The sequence below is a fragment of the Stegodyphus dumicola genome, chromosome X2 (genome assembly GCF_044657685.1).
Source record: "Stegodyphus dumicola isolate Sdum_Otavi_A_Nest chromosome X2, ASM4465768v1".
Taxonomy (NCBI): Eukaryota; Metazoa; Arthropoda; class Arachnida; order Araneae; family Eresidae; genus Stegodyphus; species Stegodyphus dumicola.
In genome coordinates this window covers 119,706,990-119,725,057 of record NC_140781.1, presented here as the reverse complement: position 1 = coordinate 119,725,057, position 18,068 = coordinate 119,706,990, and the positions used below count along the sequence as shown (strand labels likewise).

The window sequence follows — 18,068 nt, the reverse complement described above, 5'->3', positions numbered from 1 at the left end:
TTTTGAATCCACCGGCGATGGACAAATACAAATCTTTAAAAAAAGATTAATTTCTGTTTATGAAGAATCCGAGATAGTTAAAATCAAGCAGCTGTTGCACGATTTACAGTTGAGTGATATAAGGCCTTCTTAGTTGCTATCTAAAATGTCAGACTTAGCCGCCGGTAACCTAACGGATAACATTTTTAAAACATTATGGACGAATAGACTCCCATCTAACATGCAAACCATTTTAGCGGCCAGTAGCGAGCCACTTAACAATCTTCCCGAAATCGCTGATAAAATTCACGAACTGGCCATTCCTGCGCAAATACACGCAGTGCAGGCTCCTGGTCCAGGTATTGTGGCGTTACAGGCTCAAATTGATGATTTGTCCAAACAGGTTGCTCAGTTAGTAGCCATCCAAGCTGAACCTTTTCACCGCAACCTCTCCACATCACGTAGTCAAATACACGTCCTAACCCACTGAGCAAACGTTATGAAAGCCCTCCTCCGGGTATTTGTTTTTTACCACCACAAATTTGGAAACAAGGCAAACAAATGCCACCCTCCGTGGGACCCACCGTGCCAACAAATGCCACCCACCGTGACCAGGTAAACGAGAAGGGCCGTTGGTCGAAGTCATGAATGACAGCGGCCGGAATTTTGCACGCCTTTTCGTCATCGAAAAGAATTCGGGCTTAAGGTTTCTTGTAGACACCGGGCTGATGTTTCTGTAGTTCCACCACATTTTCACGAACAAAAGCGCTTTATTAAGTTACAACTTTATATAGCAAATGGAACTCCTATTCAAACTTCTGGTGAACGCCTGATATATGTTGATTTAAGATTGCGCCGCAACTTCCAATGACAATTTATTATTGCTACTGCCCTATTATTGACGCTGACTTTTTACATAAATTTTCTTTGCTTATCGATATTAAAAATCGCCGTTTGATAGATTCCATAACCAACTTAACTTATCATGGAGTAATTTGCAATAGTGAAGATTTGAGCATTGAACTGATTTCGGGTAACTCCCCATGACATCAACTTCTCAGAGAATTCCCTACAATCACGCGCACAGTTATGGGTATTTCCGAACCCAAGAACGATGTACTACATTATATTGAAACTAACGGACCTCCAATTGCCGCTAAACCTAGACGCTTACCTCCGGACAAGCTTAAAGCCGCCAAAGGGGAATTTTAATACATGATGGAAAAGGGAATTTGCCGTCTTTCAAAAAGTTCATGGGCCAGTCCGCTCCATCTAGTTCGGAAACAAAATGGTAAGTGGCGATTATCGCCGGTTAAATGCAGCTACAATTTCTCATCGTTACCCAATCCCGCGCATTCAAGACTGTATGCAAGTTTTAGAAGGAAAAGCTATTTTCAAAACCCTTGATCTTGAGCGGGCGTATCACCAAATGCCCGTTAACCCAGCTGATAGTCCCAGCTGTTAACCCAGCTGAAATTGCGGTTATTACGCCTTTTGGACTATTTGAGTTTCCGGTCATGATTTTCGACTTAATGCAGTGCTGCTCAAACGTGCCAACTCTTCATGAATCAGGTGTTAATCGGCCTCGACTTTCGTGTACTTTATTTTGATGACGTCTTAATCGCCTCCTCTACAGAGCAAGAACACCTATCACATTTGAGAACAGTTTTTGAACGTTTTCAAAGGTACGGTGTTAAGTCTTAATCCTTCCAAATGCGTTTTTGGTCAACCAAGAGTATTCTTTCTTGGTCATGAAATTTCCGCTGATGGCGTTCAACCCCTTCCAGAGTCACCGTTATCCGCGATATGCCCGAACCATCTACAGTGACGAACTTAAGATTTCTTGCTATGCTCAATTTTTATCGACGTTTCTTACCTCATGCAGTAACCATACAAGCACCTCTAAATTCTTTTTTGGTTGGAAGCAAGAAAAACGATAAACGCGTTATAACCTGGACCACAGAATCTTGCGAAGCGTTCCAAAAATGCAAAAATGATTTAATTTCGTCAACAAATTTGCAGTATCCTTCCGCATTAAACCATTATCACTCTACGTTTATAAGGTATTTCTTCCGCTTTCCTAGTGTGCCTTCATGGTGTGGTGTGGTCTGGTGATTCAGCATGCTGGGCCGGTACTCCAGAGGTCTGTGGTTCGATTTCCGGCGAAGGCGGTTGCTAATTTTTCAATCTCTCTTGCTTCCAAATATCCTAATGTCTCTACAATGGCGCTCGAACTAAAAGGATGAGGATTCTCCACACCCAGGATTTGGCGATGGGGTTCCCTGAAAACATCAGTCGCCCTTTAAAAAGGCTTATGCTTTATGCTTTTCAACAGGATAAAACTTCTCCTCGTCAAATGAGACACCTAGACTTCATAGGGCAATTTTCAACAGCTATCCGTTATATTGAGGGTTCGCAGAATATTGTTGTAGACACCTTGTCTCGTATTGAAGAACTAGCCGTTCCTTCGCCAATAAAGTTTGCTGCCCTTGCCGATGAATAACACCAGGATTCAGAACTACAAAACCTCTTGAAAAGCAAATCTTCCACCAATCTCAACTTGCAGCCGATGCAGCTGTCACCTGGAAAATCACTTAATTGTGATGTTCAGGATTCAAGATTTCGACCTTTGTTCCCTCCGGATTTCACCATGCCATTTTTAGTCAGTTACATCGTCTGTCACATCCTGGCATCAAGGCTTCGAAAAAAAAATGATACACCAACGTTTCGTATGGCCTAGCATGCAAAAGGACATAGCCAACTAGACACGTTCGTGCTTGGAGTGCCAAAGATCTAAAATTGTTAGACACACAACCAGACAACTTTAAAATTTTAATTTGCCCTCATCTCCCTTCAATCACGTGCACCTCGACTTGGTCGAGCACTTATATTTATTAATAATAATATAATACATGAATACAATTAACTACTATGTATACATTTTTCTTACCTTGTATGAAGCAAATTTATTATTTACTTCACCAAAGTCGACCCTTTCAAATTTTTCTCTTTCCACACTTAAAAATGCTAGATGACTTAAGGGATCTTGTCACATCGTTGATCGTAAATATGTGAAAATTTATTTAATATGCTGAACGAACGTTCATAATTAGCATTTGATAATGAAATAGTAAGTAGTATTTGAAGTGCGACACTTAGGTTTGGAAAAACATTTTATCTATAGATCTGTAATGGAGTTTTAGGTTCCGTTTCTTTTCTACTGCGGAGTAACGTCATACAGTCACATTCACTGCTCAAAACAATTAGGGGATATTGTGGGTTCGGTATGAAATAACCATATAATCAACAACCTTTTTGAACAAAAGGAAATAGAAGAGATTATAAAGGAAAATTATAACGTTTACAAAGTTGGGAATATGCAAATTTAGTCTGTGACGTCAAAAACTATGCGTTTTAGATAAGGAGTGAGGAGCTACCTGCAGTATTCCTTTTGTAATAGGAGATTAAAAACAATTCACATGCGTTGAATGTTTCGTAGCAGTGAATATACGATGTCTCAGCAAGATGACATAGTTGAATCGGTAGCCAGGAAGGACATCAGTCGTTTACAGGAGAGTCAAACGCAATCCATTGTAGCGGAAGCGTTAGGATTGTCCCAAAATGTCATTTCCAGATTATGGAATCGGGTTTTAGAAACTGGATATGTTTGAGAAATCGTTTTAAAATAAAAGCAGAGCATATACGTGCATTTCGTTAAAAAAAAATATAAATATATCTCTACTTTGGAGAAATAAAGTGGTCAGGAAGAACGTTTTGGTTGATGTACTGCAAACATTTTGTTACACATTTTATCAAACAAATCAAGAAAATAAATAATTAATTATATATAAATAATTACAATAGTTATTAAGTTTAAATATATTTTCCAGAAATCGATCAAAATGAAAACTGAAATTTTCCGGAAAATCTTGTTTGGAGACCATTTGGCGCCCCTCTACGAGCGGCGCCCGGGGCATCATGCACCCCCATGCCCCCCTCTCGCTACGCCACTGCAGACAGTAATCTCAGACTTAACGTTGGTTTTATGAAAGTGTTCTGATCTTCAGAACTGGACACTGGCCCCTCTTCTTAAGGAAACAAAAATATTTGCTTGAATTTTAAATTCAAATTAGCATACTTCTCTCTTGTTTGTCTAGAGTTGACAAATTTTCAACTGAAATAAGTATTATGAGTATTAAAAACTCATTAAAAAAATTAACGGGTTCTTTTGTTCGTTTTTGGCTCTGTTCTCTGAAAGTGGCAGCCGGAAGTTTGATTCAGAAATTACAGCATCTATGATAATAACGGCATCACTTAAAATTCGGATATTCAACTGAAAGTCCCTTTTTTCTCGGCCATTCAATTTCTTTGTGCAGCTTGTTTTTCTTTCCTGTACAGCTAAGATTAAGTTTATCGCTAGAATCGCTCGAATACCTACTTTCTTTTCGCATACTTGAACATGTCTGGAAAATATCTTTTACATTTTATAGTTCTAAAATTTAAACTTTAGATTTGAAATCGAGATTTAAGTATTGGCGTATTCCCCACCCTTCCCACAGTTTTTCCAGTTCATGTTTAAGAAATTTCTGATTAACGTAGCAATATAGTTTATGTTTTGAAATTCGAAAGTAATAACTTTTAAGATAAAGTTATTACTTTCGATCTCTGAAATGTAGGACAGATTAATTCTAATAAATGTTTTTTTATTATTCTTATTATTCTTATTAATGCACTAATTTCTTCCTTTAGCCGATTCTTCAGAAATGATATACAACGCGTAAATTTTCCTCTCGATTTTCTAGAAATGAAATTAGGCGGGAGGAAAAAGGGACGGAATACCCGAATAAATACGGTGATTCGTCCACAAATGCAGCTTTTTAAATTGTCCAAACAGAAGGGGGCATATCGGTTAAAATTTCAGTTAGAGTTGTGTGAATCTTCTTGCGACTTGTCTCTCATGTCTAACAGTAATATGAAGGCAACTTCACGAATTTTATCGTGACGGAGAGTGCAGGGTTGAGTCTGTTGTTGGAATGGGCCTTGGGCACCTTTTAGATGACAATATGACTTTGCTCTGTTTCCTCCCAATTTTGGAGGAGAATCTCCAGTTGGACCAGTCATAGAGTTTCCCATCTCCCTTCCCTTAACACCAAACTACTCGAGAGAACTTTCGACATGTATTTTAACTGCTCCATGCCGCAAAGACACTAAATACGCTTGCAAATACCCAAGCCTTTGAGATTCGAACCCGGACATAACGATACGACAGCCAGCAACGGTCAGAGCAGCGTGTGCATATCATATTTAGTGTAAGAGAGCTTGCATATCATATTTAGTGTGACTTGACTGGGTTATTAGATTATGGCAAATCAAACTAGGGTTATCTACCTAAGGAAAATGTTTACTATAGAAAAACTGGTTCGCAGTCTCGTCAGATATGATGAAAATCACGGAAACACGGAAAATCACGGATCCCTGGCGAAAGGGCATGCCCGTTCGCCAGGATTTTGATCCAGGTCGAACTACCTGTATTAAGCGGTCTTGGCTAGTGGTAGACATTTGATTACAGCAAAGCACATGAGAGCTGTCTGCTTCAGGGTAGAAATGCCTTCCGGGAGGACTTCCTAAGGAAAACTGGCTGTATCCACGTTACACGTGGAAAAACCTACGAAAACGCCCATGCAGCCGACCCATTATCGTGTGTTTTCGATTACTTTCAGGCTAGAAAGAGCAAAATATATTTGGTCCCAACAGAGGCCGAGTAATTAAGATCGCTGAATACTAGTAGTTTGATTCGGTTCGAATCGAGGCTTGTGGGCTAGCTGCATGCATGGTTCATTGGTTTTCGTAGTTATAGCCATGTGTTCTGGGAATGTGATCTACTTTCCCTTAGAAAGTCCTCCTTGAAGACATTTTCCTCGCAAACAGATAACCCTCTGTGCTCTGCCATTTTCAAATAGCATAACCAAAATATATTTGTTTCCAGTTTTGTTCTTCCATACAAATTTTAGCAACTTAATTCATGTAGGCTTGTTTCATTTAGTGTTTTTTAATTGCGCTTTAAATTATAACTTCGACCTACAAAACTTAACATACGGAGACCTGCAATGCTGAATTTTATAATATTTTCTGCTCTGATTTCGAAACCTAGTATTAAATTTTCATATCGGGTATTATTTTTGAGCAACAGACTCTTTATTTATTTATTTTTTTTTTTTTAATTTCGACTTGGGGAAATAATTTATTTAAAAGAAAAGTGAATTGCTAACGTAATTTTCTAATGAAAAAGTTTTGGAATTGTGCATGGAAAGTATTTCTGTGTCAGATGCTTTTGGCTTGCATATTAAGATAGTAAAAACTGCGCGTGTTTGTCATGATGCTTTTTCTAAGCTCATACCTCTACTTGACGGGAGTAAATTCGTGAGGGCAAAAAGGAGTAGTGGCTGTCAGATAAGACTGCATTACGATGTGCTTTCAGTAAAGGTGACAGCACTTAATTTCAGGTCGGCCAATGTTCATAAAGGTAGGAACCTTCTGAAGGGTGCTCTGACATAAAGCTGCCTGCCTCTTCAGTTTTTAACTTTAAAACGGCAACTTCGTATGATTGCCGGTATGCAGCTATGCAAGTAGGATTTTCGTTTGCTTTATAAATTTAAAATAGAAAAGACAGTGCTTGTGTGCTTTACCATATTAAAAAAGGCCTAACCATAACGGTGTTGGTATCCTGATGAAGGCTTGTTTCTTCAAGTTATGAACTGGTCTCTATTAAAGGTTATCTTTATTTGGAGGCAGCGTTATAAAGGTATCTGCCTTGGTGAACGTTTACTGATCTGGATAAAGTTGCTGGCACTTTTACGATGGGGAACCGCTAAAAAGGCACACCAGTCAGATAGGTTTTGCCCATATTTCTCTGTTTCCCTACTATTCACGGTACGAAAAGAACAATTTTTACTCTGTCATTCATTAAAACATTACGTTATATTGTAAAGAGTTGCATTTCATGACTCTTTTGAAGATTAGGCTAAAATGTCAGAATCCCTTACTCACATGCGTGCGAGAGAAAGCGTATAACTATAGTGTTCAGCATATTTTGCATTGATTTAATTAGTAATACTTAGTTAGTTAGAAATAATTATTAAATGTGTTGAACTATATACTTTATTATTATTTTTTTATTTAACGTTGGTAATATCTTCTGTGCGTAATTTATCACGCGAATATCACGTATAAAGTACCGTTTGCTGTTGTGCGCTGTTTCACATGGTCGTTGGAAGTCTGCAGATACGGAGGCAGTGCTGTATACATAACATTTTGTCACGAAGCTTGCTATTCATTTGTTGGCTTATATTTATATGTTTCAGTATAAAATTAACTATTATTTTTGTACTTTAGTTAAACTAAAACATACATGTATTAAATGTCCTGTTAATATTGTATTAACTGTGCAGAGACTGATTAAAGTATACTGAGTGTAATTATTTCCCGTAGTTATATGGCAATGGATGGAAAAAAAAAAAAAACTACCACCATGTTGATATTTAAACAAGTAAGGCCATAGCGAACAAAATATGATGTCGCACACATATATTGGTTGAATATTGTTTTGTAGGTTTGAAAGTGGTCATATGTTACTAATCCTACCAAAGAGACATCGTAGATCAGGGTTTCTTAAATTTTTTTCATTCGCGACCCCCTTTTTTTGTCGGAAACACGAACAAGGCAAATAATCATCATGTGGTACGCTTTTTTTATCACTGAAATTTTTTTTGCGACCCCCAGGACTCCATAATATTTATAAAAATTTTGTGGGACCCCATAAGTAATGCGCAAATCCGACCCACGCGTGACTGAAACTGTCAATTTTTTCACTTGTACTGTAATAAACTATTGCAGTTTTAGGTCATCAACTTTAATTTTAAGACATAGAACAATGTGAAAATGTTAAATAAGTAACAGATGAAATGACAGCGTCACGTGCAAAGCAAGGAAAATGAGCGTTTATATTATAAAAAGAATGCGTCGAAACGTTTTCGTTTTTTTAATTTGTCTGTATTGTCTTATCTTTATCTATTTTCAGACACATTGTCTAAAAATATTTGGTAATTGTAAATTCTTATAATAAGTTAAAGAAATATCAAAACGTTAAAATTTTTTTCGACCCCCTGCCAGAGGTGCCGCCACCCACTTGGAGGGTCTCGACCCACAGTTTAAGATATAGTCAGATATAGTTGAATGCTTCCAAAATTGCTGAACATACTGCGAGGCTTGATCTCAAGAATCTGGTAAGAGCTTTTTAACCCTTTCCGGCACGCTACCTTTTAAAGTTGGAGGTTTGATAAAAAAAAATGATAAATAAATAAATAAAAGTGGGCAGTCTAATTAGGCCTGGAGGAGTATACAAGTAAAATTTTGTGAAGATAGCACTTACCTTTAATTCTGTGGGTGTGGCCAAAGTGGCACACTGATTGAATAGAGCTTCGAAAAGAGTGCTGAAACGAGCATTGTTGTCGATGAACTGACCGATGAGATGCGGAGAAACAATGAATACAGACTCTCAGTTGTCCTAGATTATCGGTGAGCCTGGTCTGGGCCCACCTAGTGTTCGCCGTTTGATTTTAGGCAAGATTTCAAGGTAAAAATTTAAAAATAATATAGAATAAGGAGATTAGCATACAGCCAAAAACATAACATAGAAATTTCATTTCAAACAATTCCTTTTATACCCTAAAAAATCTGGAAGATTTCTTTGAAAATGAGGATCTTAAAAAACTAAACATGGTTAAAATAAATGGACCGGTTTGTGTTGAGCTGCCATCTACTATAAATAAAGAAGGTTCAGAGTAACCTATAAATCCTTTTTCATTCAATTTTTTCTATGCATACAGAAGAAAATTTTTAGCTGTGTCCAGACCGAACACACTGTGCCGCAAATGGTTAAACAAGAAAAGAGCCTCTCTAGTCAAAGTCTTCCTAAGATAAGCAGAACATCTGAAGTTGGTTATGCAACCGCTAGACACTAGGCTCTCAAAGAAGGAAATCTAGCAAAAATTATTTTTTGTAACGTCATTAAAAAGAATAAACCCTTGAAAAAAATGCGATGAAATTTATGGCAAAAATTTTCCTGAAACAACTGAAACCAGACATTTCGACTAGTTGGTAAATGTAGCGTTAACATTCAAACGTAGTTATGGACAGTGGCATAAATTTAATAATGGTAATCATAAATATATTGACAATGAGCATGTATTAACAGTGATAAATTTATAATTATAATAGCTCCTTAATGTGCATTGTTGCTAGAAACTGTAATGCTAGATTTGCATCCGCAATTATTACATTTCGTGCCATTTTAATTGATATATTTAGTGCCGGTGATACAAATTATGAGTTGTTTTCTCCATTTTTCGCAGTACATATGTGCAATCAAATATAAGATTGCAAAATTGATGCATTTATGACAAATAATTTTGCATTATTAGCTGCTTTATCCATCTGTCCTGAGTTTGACATCAGGACGTTTTTGACAAGCTTATGGATAGTAAATTTCACAAGAAAAATTAAGCGTATATTAAAACGCTTTACCTGATTATTTGGAAGATACTTGGATTGGAAGATTAGCTCGAATAGGACATCGTTATTCACTTTAAATATTTTCTATCCCAGTGAAACTACTTCGAGCCAGCAGCTGAAGGGCTTTCGAAAATAAGCAATTCAGATGAGAGTTGACATTGACACTTCAGTTCCTTATAGGAGCTCATCATCCAATTTTGTAGGAAGAGTTAGATATGTATACATAAAGAAAAGGAACAAGTATTAAGTTACGCTTGAAGAGTAGAAGACTCAAAAAAAAATATATATATATATATATATATACGGAGTGATTGGAATAAAATTACTGTAGTTGAAAACTATAGAACTTATCCTCTAGATCAGCGATTCTCAACCGGTGGTACGCGTACCACTGGTGGAAACCAAGAGCAAAATAGGTGGTACACAAAAGAAACGCAGTATTTTTAACTATTAAATTCAAAAATCTCGTGGGGAAAAAAAAAAAAAAAAAGAACAGTTAATAGAAATTTCCTGTAATCGAACTCTTAACTGAAGATTTAAAAAATAGCTTTTGGTAACATTTGGCTGAACCGAAAAAAAGAATTTAAAGGCATTTCATATAAAGCTATTAAATTTTTATCACCTATTTGTGTGAACAAGGATTTTCTTCCATGTTCTGTTTGAAAAATAGATGCAGAAGAAAATTAAAAGAGGATCGTAATTTAAGGTTAAAACGAAGTGAAATAAGACCAGACATAAAGAAATTGATCTCCCTTAAACAGGCCCAAATTTCACCCTAAATTTTAGAATTAAAGTACTATAACTTAAATTTTGATAATTAAAATAGTAACCAATTTTCAATCTAATATTTTTTATGTGTGCATGTTTAATACAAATAGCCAATAGGTTGTGCAAATGGCAGAGTATTTTTTTAATTAATTTATTTTTTAAATTTTTATTGAGAAACTGAAAAATATACACTGTAAAATGTAATGGTGGTACTAAAGTTTATCAATTTTTGTTTAGGTGGTACACGTCAGTCAAAAGGTTGAGAACCGCTGCTCTAGATAACTATCTTCGTGGCCTATTGCATTCCTTTTGCAACTGCATATTTAACCGTCAGATTTCATTGCACAAGTTCGATATAAAATTTTCTAACTTTGCCTAAAAGTTTTGGGTTAATAAAATGGTAAAGAAATGAATCACATCAAGGTGAACCCTATGTTCCAGAATAGTGAGAAGACTTTTTAATTGATTTTTCTTTTTTAATTAAAATATTCAATTAAAATTTAATCTTTATACCAACAGTGGCAATTCTGAAATATTTTCTTATTTCTTACATTTTCGGCATAAGATGTAGAAGAATTTATGTTAGTACGCTATTAGTACTAAGAGCATACCTTCGAATACAGCATTTCTAAATTAAAGTATTAGATTATAAAAGTAATTAACTTTTTATATCTTAATACGAAGAAAAATAATTCAAATGATTGGAAGCCGGTAAAATAATTAGTAAAACTAAAAACTTGAGAAAATAAGTAACCTAATTTTTTTTACTTACTTTATATGTGATAGGCCCTCTGCGACCTCGTATGTGACAGGCCGATATGTAATCATTATGCGCTGTCAAGATGACTTCCGACCGAAAACTGGAACCGAACAGAATTTAAGCTGCGATCCCGACAGAGTTTATATGTTTAACAAGACCCGGCCCGGTTTGAGATGACATATCAGACGCCATCTACTTAAAATAGTTGAAGATATTTAGTTAGATTCAATGAACATTAAAATTTTCGATATAATATCTTATTCCTCAAACTTGCTGCGAATGTCAGATATCGATAAGATTACGAAATAATAGGTGCATGTATTACTTGTACCCATTGCTGAATTATATATATACATACTGTATATTACACTCATGTCCATAAATTAAGGATAATTCGGAGTCACGCGGAAATCGAACTCTAAAATAAATATATCACCTGTAAAATTACTACACACATCTTCAAGAATCATATGCAAATTTCAGGAAGTAACCAGATGACACCGATGGTACGTCACAATGACGAGAGTGTAAGAGAGTGATATATAAGGAATACAGGCAAAGAAGTAAAATTGTTCCCAGGCGCTTTATAAGCATTTCAGTGCAGTAACCGAATAGTTATGATACAAAGGACGCATTTGGATGATTTTTTACGTGGTAGAATTATCGGCCGTCTGGAATGTGGGCGTACCCAACTGGAATTATCAGACGAACTTGGAATTGCCCAGAGTGTCATCTCCAGGCTTTGGCAACGATTCCAAGATGATGGTAATGTGAGTAGACGTTACAGCACAGATCGCCCCAGAGTTACAACGCCGAATGAGGACCGATATTTGGCAGTTACTGCCAAAAGAAACAGGGGGAGCACAGCCTCAGACCTGTTTCGTCAGCTGTCTTCAGCCACTGGTATGACAATTTCAAGGCAGACCGTGTACAGATGCTTAGGGCAGATTGGTCTATATGCTCGTAGACCTGTCAGGTGCGTTCCACTTACTGCAACTCACTGTCGCCTGCGGTTAGCCTGGAGTAAAGGCGTGCATTGTGGACACCGCAACAGTGGGCTTGTGTGATGTTTTCCGACGAGTCCAGGTTCAGCTTGCGGTCTGATTCTCGCCGGACTTTCATATGGAGAGCTCCAGGTACCCGTTACCATCAAGAAAACATCATTGAACGACACCGTTACGGTGGTGCAGGAGTGCTCGTTTGGGGTGGAATTATTCTGGGTTCCAGAACTGACCTTCAAATCTTATATATCACTCTCTTACACTCTCGTCATTGTGACGTACCATCGGTGTCATCTGGTTACTTCCTGAAATTTGCATATGATTCTTGAAGATGTGTGTAGTAATTTTACAGGTGATATATTTATTTTAGAGTTCGATTTCCGCGTGACTCCGAATTATCCTTAATTTATGGACATGAGTGTAATATACAGTATGTATATATATATAATTCAGCAATGGGTACAAGTAATATATGCACCTATTATTTCGTAATCTTATCGATATCTGACATTCGCAGCAAGTTTGAGGAATAAGATATTATATCGAAAATTTTCAAATTGGAACCATGACAAGCCAAATCTATCGGGACGTCATTCTGGAACAACATGTACGTTTGTTTCGGGGCACCATCTGCGCACAATTTGTGTTTATGGATGACAACGCCCGTCCTCACCGTGCAAACATCGTAAGCGAATGTCTTCAATCGGAGGATATCACCCGTATGGACTGGCCAGCATTCTCACCGGACTTGAATCCAGTAGAGCACGTGTGGGACATGCTTGGCCGACGAGTTGCAGCCCGTCAACCTCCTCCTACATGTCTACCGGAACTTCGGAGAGCATTGCTTTTTGAGTGGTGTAATATCCCCCAAGATCAGATCGATAATTTGATACTCAGCATGTCTAGGCGTTGTACGGACTGTATTGCATCGTCTGGGAGACATACAATGTATTAACAATTATACCAACTATGTAATATTGGTTTTTTGTAAATAGGTCTTTTTTTAATTTGCTCCAGGGAGAAAAAATCGCTAATTTTTTTTAATAATATCAAACATATAGCATCTTTTTTTGCTCTTTACCTTTTGTTTAATAAATAAGCTTTACAAATAAGTCAAATTTGTTTTGATTCTAACTCTTCCTTTGCCTGATTTTGCATTATCCTTAATTTATGGACATGAGTGTATATATCATTAACCAGGCATAGCTAAATTGCGTCTTGCAAAACACATCCGCCCCCCCCCGAATTGCTTAATTGCGACTTGGGTTATAACAAGCAATAATTTTTATCTTATTTTAGAAAAATAGTTTGAAATGTCGTTCAGTGACGTACTCTTCCAACAACAAATAATTTAATTTTTAAAATTACCATATATGTTTAATAATTTTAAAATGTGCGCTAATCGTCGAATAATGAATAAAGGCAAATAATTATGTTTCTATGTCCAATTAACCATAGCGATAATATTTTTTGAAACAGCCGAAAAGACACGCAGTTACACAAAACGTTGCGTTAACGAATTGTGCTAAACACCATTACGAATGTTATGTTTGTAATTTGTCTTGAAAGAAACCTGTGTAATTAACCATTTCATATCTAATGAATTTATTGATTGATTTTAAGGTATGAGTTCCGTATGTGGATCCTCTCGTGTGTCCTCGAGAAACTAGTTGCTTAATATTACTAAGTTGTCATTCTTTTAGAATAATTTCTGCATTTCAGTTTTAATTTTTCCTCAGTTATTCCTGTTTATATATTTTTATTGTTTACGGGAGAAATCATATAGGGTAAGAATAAATGTATGTCTTCTTTCGATGCAAATTTGAACCTCTTACCATTAGTTAACAACCAGAACAGAATACGCGATCTTTCACTAGAATAAATAGCTTTTTTTTTCCACTACTGTAAAGACTACTATGTCTTCTTTCGATGAAAATTTGTTACAGTTAATAATTATAATCAGAAGGAAGTTCCCGATTTTTCTACTAAGATAAACAAAATTCAGTATATAGTAAAATATGTCAATTTGTGTACCTTAGGTTTAGGTTAACTGAATATGCCAAAGCACACAAGGGTTGTCTGCCTAAGGTGAGAGATGCTTTCGTGGGCGACTCTCTTAGGGAAACTGACTTATTCACGATACACAATGGTAAAACTATGAAAACCAACCATGCAGCCGACTCGTTCGCCTGAGATCGAACATAGGTCGAACTGTCCTTATTCAGAGGCCAGAGGCTTTTAACCAGTCGGCCACTGGAGGAGCTGTGTATCGTAGGTCAATAAGCTCCTGAATATAGTGCACAGTAGCAGAAATTATTTATGTGAGCTTATAAATAACCGCATAACTTAAAGATTGTGATATCATAGTTAATTTACGTGACATTTTTGTTTCCCCCCCCCCCCTTTTTTTTTTTTTTTTTTTTTTTTTTTTAAGTGATGTAAATATCTAGTGTAGTGTCGTAGAAAATCCAACTGCACATGGACTCTTGTGCTTGGAATTTTTTAATTTTTAAAATGAATCTGTGACTTGGTATGAACAGTTTGGTCTCCTCTGCTATATATTGTAAGTACACGTTATACTAGCTGTATGTCTAAAATACTTCACAGAATCAATACAGTAGTACATGCGTTCATCCGTATACACTATGACATATAAACAATGCACATACATTTACATTTATATCTCGCGTACTATATAGTAACTACTCTTAAGTTCAAAATCTGTAGTATTATTAAATGATGTAGAAAAAACATTCTTTAAATTATTGTAATTGATAGTACTAGTGTAAATTTAAAAATTCCATGTATGTTACGAAAAAATTGCGAAAAATATAACAGAGGACTATTCGTCTTGTGATAATCGTTATGATTGTAAAGATTCGCATTAATGGCTTGTAAAATCATTTGACGAAAGGGACTTGAATATTCGGCTTGTGGTATATTGCTTGCAGTATATTCGCATTAATGGCTTGTAAAATCATTTGACGAAAGGGACTTGAATATTCGGCTTGCGGTATATTGCGATAACGACTTTTATTTCATCAAATAAAAATGAAGGTGGTGTGCAGCATCTACGTGGCATTTTAGTCACGCGAAACTTTAATTTGCACCGATTCAGCCTTGCATTCTGACCTTCAACCGCAATGTTTCTTGACCTAATTTCTTAGTCTTTAAAAAGTAGTAGTTTAGTAAACAATATGTGCCATTTTAAAATGTTTATGATTTGTAACTTAAAAAAAATATTATGTTTACATATATATTTATTGTTTCTTTCAGATTTAATATCCTCCAACTTATCAAAGGCTGTTTGGGCACAGTTGCTGGGCCAGTTGTCCGTAACGAATATGGTGTTTCTCATACTGCCATGACATCCGTTACAGATGGTCCGGTTATTTCATCCACTCTAGGTAGCTATTTATTGTATATTGTCATGGCATGTATTACGTTGGCATGTTAGATGAATGTATGTTGTGGTTAGAAATGTAAATCCTCATAAACGTCGCTTGCCCGTCTATCACTAATAGTAAACGTAGTGTAACTTCTTCTGTGATACAGTGTAGTCGAAGAAAGTGCCTGCAGGCTTTATTTCTTTAACTATTAATTCTACGTATTTACCGCCTATTATTATTATTACAGTTTCTCTCGATGAGAGAATTTTATAAGAACAGTTTGATCACTGGGAGAAGAACGGCTTTGAATATACAAAATTTTGATTTTTTATGGTCCCCTCAAAGCAAAAAGCACAAATAGAGAAACATCCATTATATTTTAATAAGTAAAATGCAGAAAGTTTCTTAACTGTTTTTTTTTTTTTTTCTTATTACGTGCTCCGCCCTTGGGCACTTCACAGAAAGGGAGGAATGCCCCGTGGAGGTCTTTTTAAGGGAAAATGGCTCGTATCAACGTTACACATGGGGAAAACCACGAAAACGCCATGCAGCCAGCCCGTTCGCCGGGACTCGAATCCCGGACCGAACTACCAGTGTTCAGCGGCTTTTACCGCTCGGCCGCTGGTGGGCCTAGTTTCTTGACATTGTGTGCAACATTCAACGAAATATTTATAATAATTATTTTCTCAGTTTTAGCCACATTGTCAACAACTAGCGACTACATTTAAAAAATAACGTAAATTGCTAATAACTACATTATTGGTTTCTTAGGGAGTAGAAATATTTAGAGGCTAGAACATTTTATGGGGACATTTTAAATATTAGAAAGTCAAAAATTGTGATGGTATCACGTGCAGGGTGTCTTTCTTGTTGGAGTGCAACTAGTTAAAAACTGTAACTAGTGCAACTAGTTAGTCGGTGGTTAGGTTGTAGGCTTTGCCGTGTTCAAATAACCCGAGGGCTTTCTGCCTAAATGTGGGATGCTTTCATGGAGGCTAAGGCCTCCTGATTTATCTCTCTCTCTCTCTCCCTCTCTCTTTGTAAGGCTTTTCTCAATCACTTTACCGCTGTTGGATGCCTCAAAAAAATTAAAGGTCACGACATAATGAATGAAGTGAAAAGACTAAGGAAACTCCATCTTTTGAAAAACCTAATTTCATGCCTTTGAATTCACTTCGCAGTGCTAAGATGAAAATTCATGTAATAGAGCAACATATCTTTTCAAAACCGGCTTTGGAAAAGCTTTTCGGTGATCTGTAATATTTATTATCTGCCGAGATTAAATAATTCATACTTAATCCTTCTTGCACCACTAATAATTTTTCAACAATCCTGGATAAAAAAGAGCAGTAACTTACTTTATTCCTAAAAGGCATTGAACCAGCGTAGTAACACATTTCTCAGCTCCTCCTTCAAAATGAGTAAGACTTCTCACATCTAAAAGCATTTTCACAACTTCAAACATTGAAAAGTATCCAAGTTTTATGAGAAATCTTCACAAAGACTCTTCCCTGTGTATTTTCAGGCTTTAGAAATATTGATTATTCAATATTGATCGAGTTAAATGCAATTTTAAGTGCTAGTCATGTCGCCAATTATTTTATATTAAGAAAGCAGTGCAAAACCAAAACTTAAAAATTACTCCTATCGTAACTAAAAGATTTGATGCCCTGGGTTTCGGTTGTTTTGTTTTTGGTTTTTCTTTCTCTCCTTTTCGTGTTGTAGCTATGAGTAAGTTTTTTTTTTAGAAAGTTATCCTTGAAATCATTATTAAGTTAACAGTTTTTTCCTCCTTTATTTTAATCAATAAAACAGCCTTAATCAATAGAATATTTGTTCTGAGTTCAATTCTCGTCGATGAAATTGATTGGCTGCATGGGTATTTTCTTGCGCTTTCTTATAAGTAATATGAGTAGGAGACAGTTTTCTTTAGAAAATCCTGTATGAAGGCATCCTTTCTTAGAAATATGCGTCGAATGCTTTCTTATAATCAGTTTTGCAGCTTTAGCATGGGGAATACGCAGCCAAGATATAAAGTTGCTTTGATATTTATTATTATTATTATTTACGTGTCCCTTCTAAGGCACTATACGGAAGGGAGAGATGCCTTCGTGGAGAACATTCTAAGGGAAACACATCGGAAAACCACAAAAACGCCCATGTAGCCAGCCCGTTCGCGGGATTTGAACCTCAGACCGAACTACCAGTGTTTAGGGACTTTACCGCTTGACCACTGGTGGGCTGCTTAGACATTTGAAGCCATTTTTTGGAGTACCTCTAAATAGCTAGTTTGAAGAAAAGAACGATTTCAAAACCGCATTTATTGCAAAGAGACCGAAAAGAGGTGTGGAAGTGAATTTAAGTGTGTATTTTATCATCACTAACGGAGCTCGTATGTCTCGTAAAGGAATGTTTTGTGCCGTTTGTGTCCAAGGGATTTGTACGTTGAGTATAGCAAGTATTTAAAATAGTTAAAAAAATTAAAACCCACTTTAAAATTCTTAACACACGCTTATTTCTTCAAATTGCCTAGTCACTTCTACTTGCTGTATTGGCAGTGTGTACTTTTAGCTTTGAAATTTTCAGTTTCAGTTCTTAATA

The 18,068-nt window shown here is 36.3% G+C and overlaps 1 protein-coding gene across 3 annotated transcripts in view; it reads left to right on the top strand.

Annotated features, from left to right (window-relative positions):
• The window catches only part of LOC118187551 (nuclear receptor subfamily 2 group C member 2-like), a 313,745-nt gene that overhangs the window by 210,732 nt on the left and 84,945 nt on the right, over window positions 1-18,068 (top strand). For all 3 annotated transcript variants that reach the window (XM_085809580.1, XM_085809578.1, XM_085809581.1), the window contains one exon: window positions 15,355-15,485. In XM_085809580.1, the coding sequence (XP_085665706.1) occupies window positions 15,443-15,485 (43 nt within the window). In that variant the 5' untranslated portion in view covers window positions 15,355-15,442. The remainder of the gene's footprint in view (window positions 1-15,354; window positions 15,486-18,068) is intronic.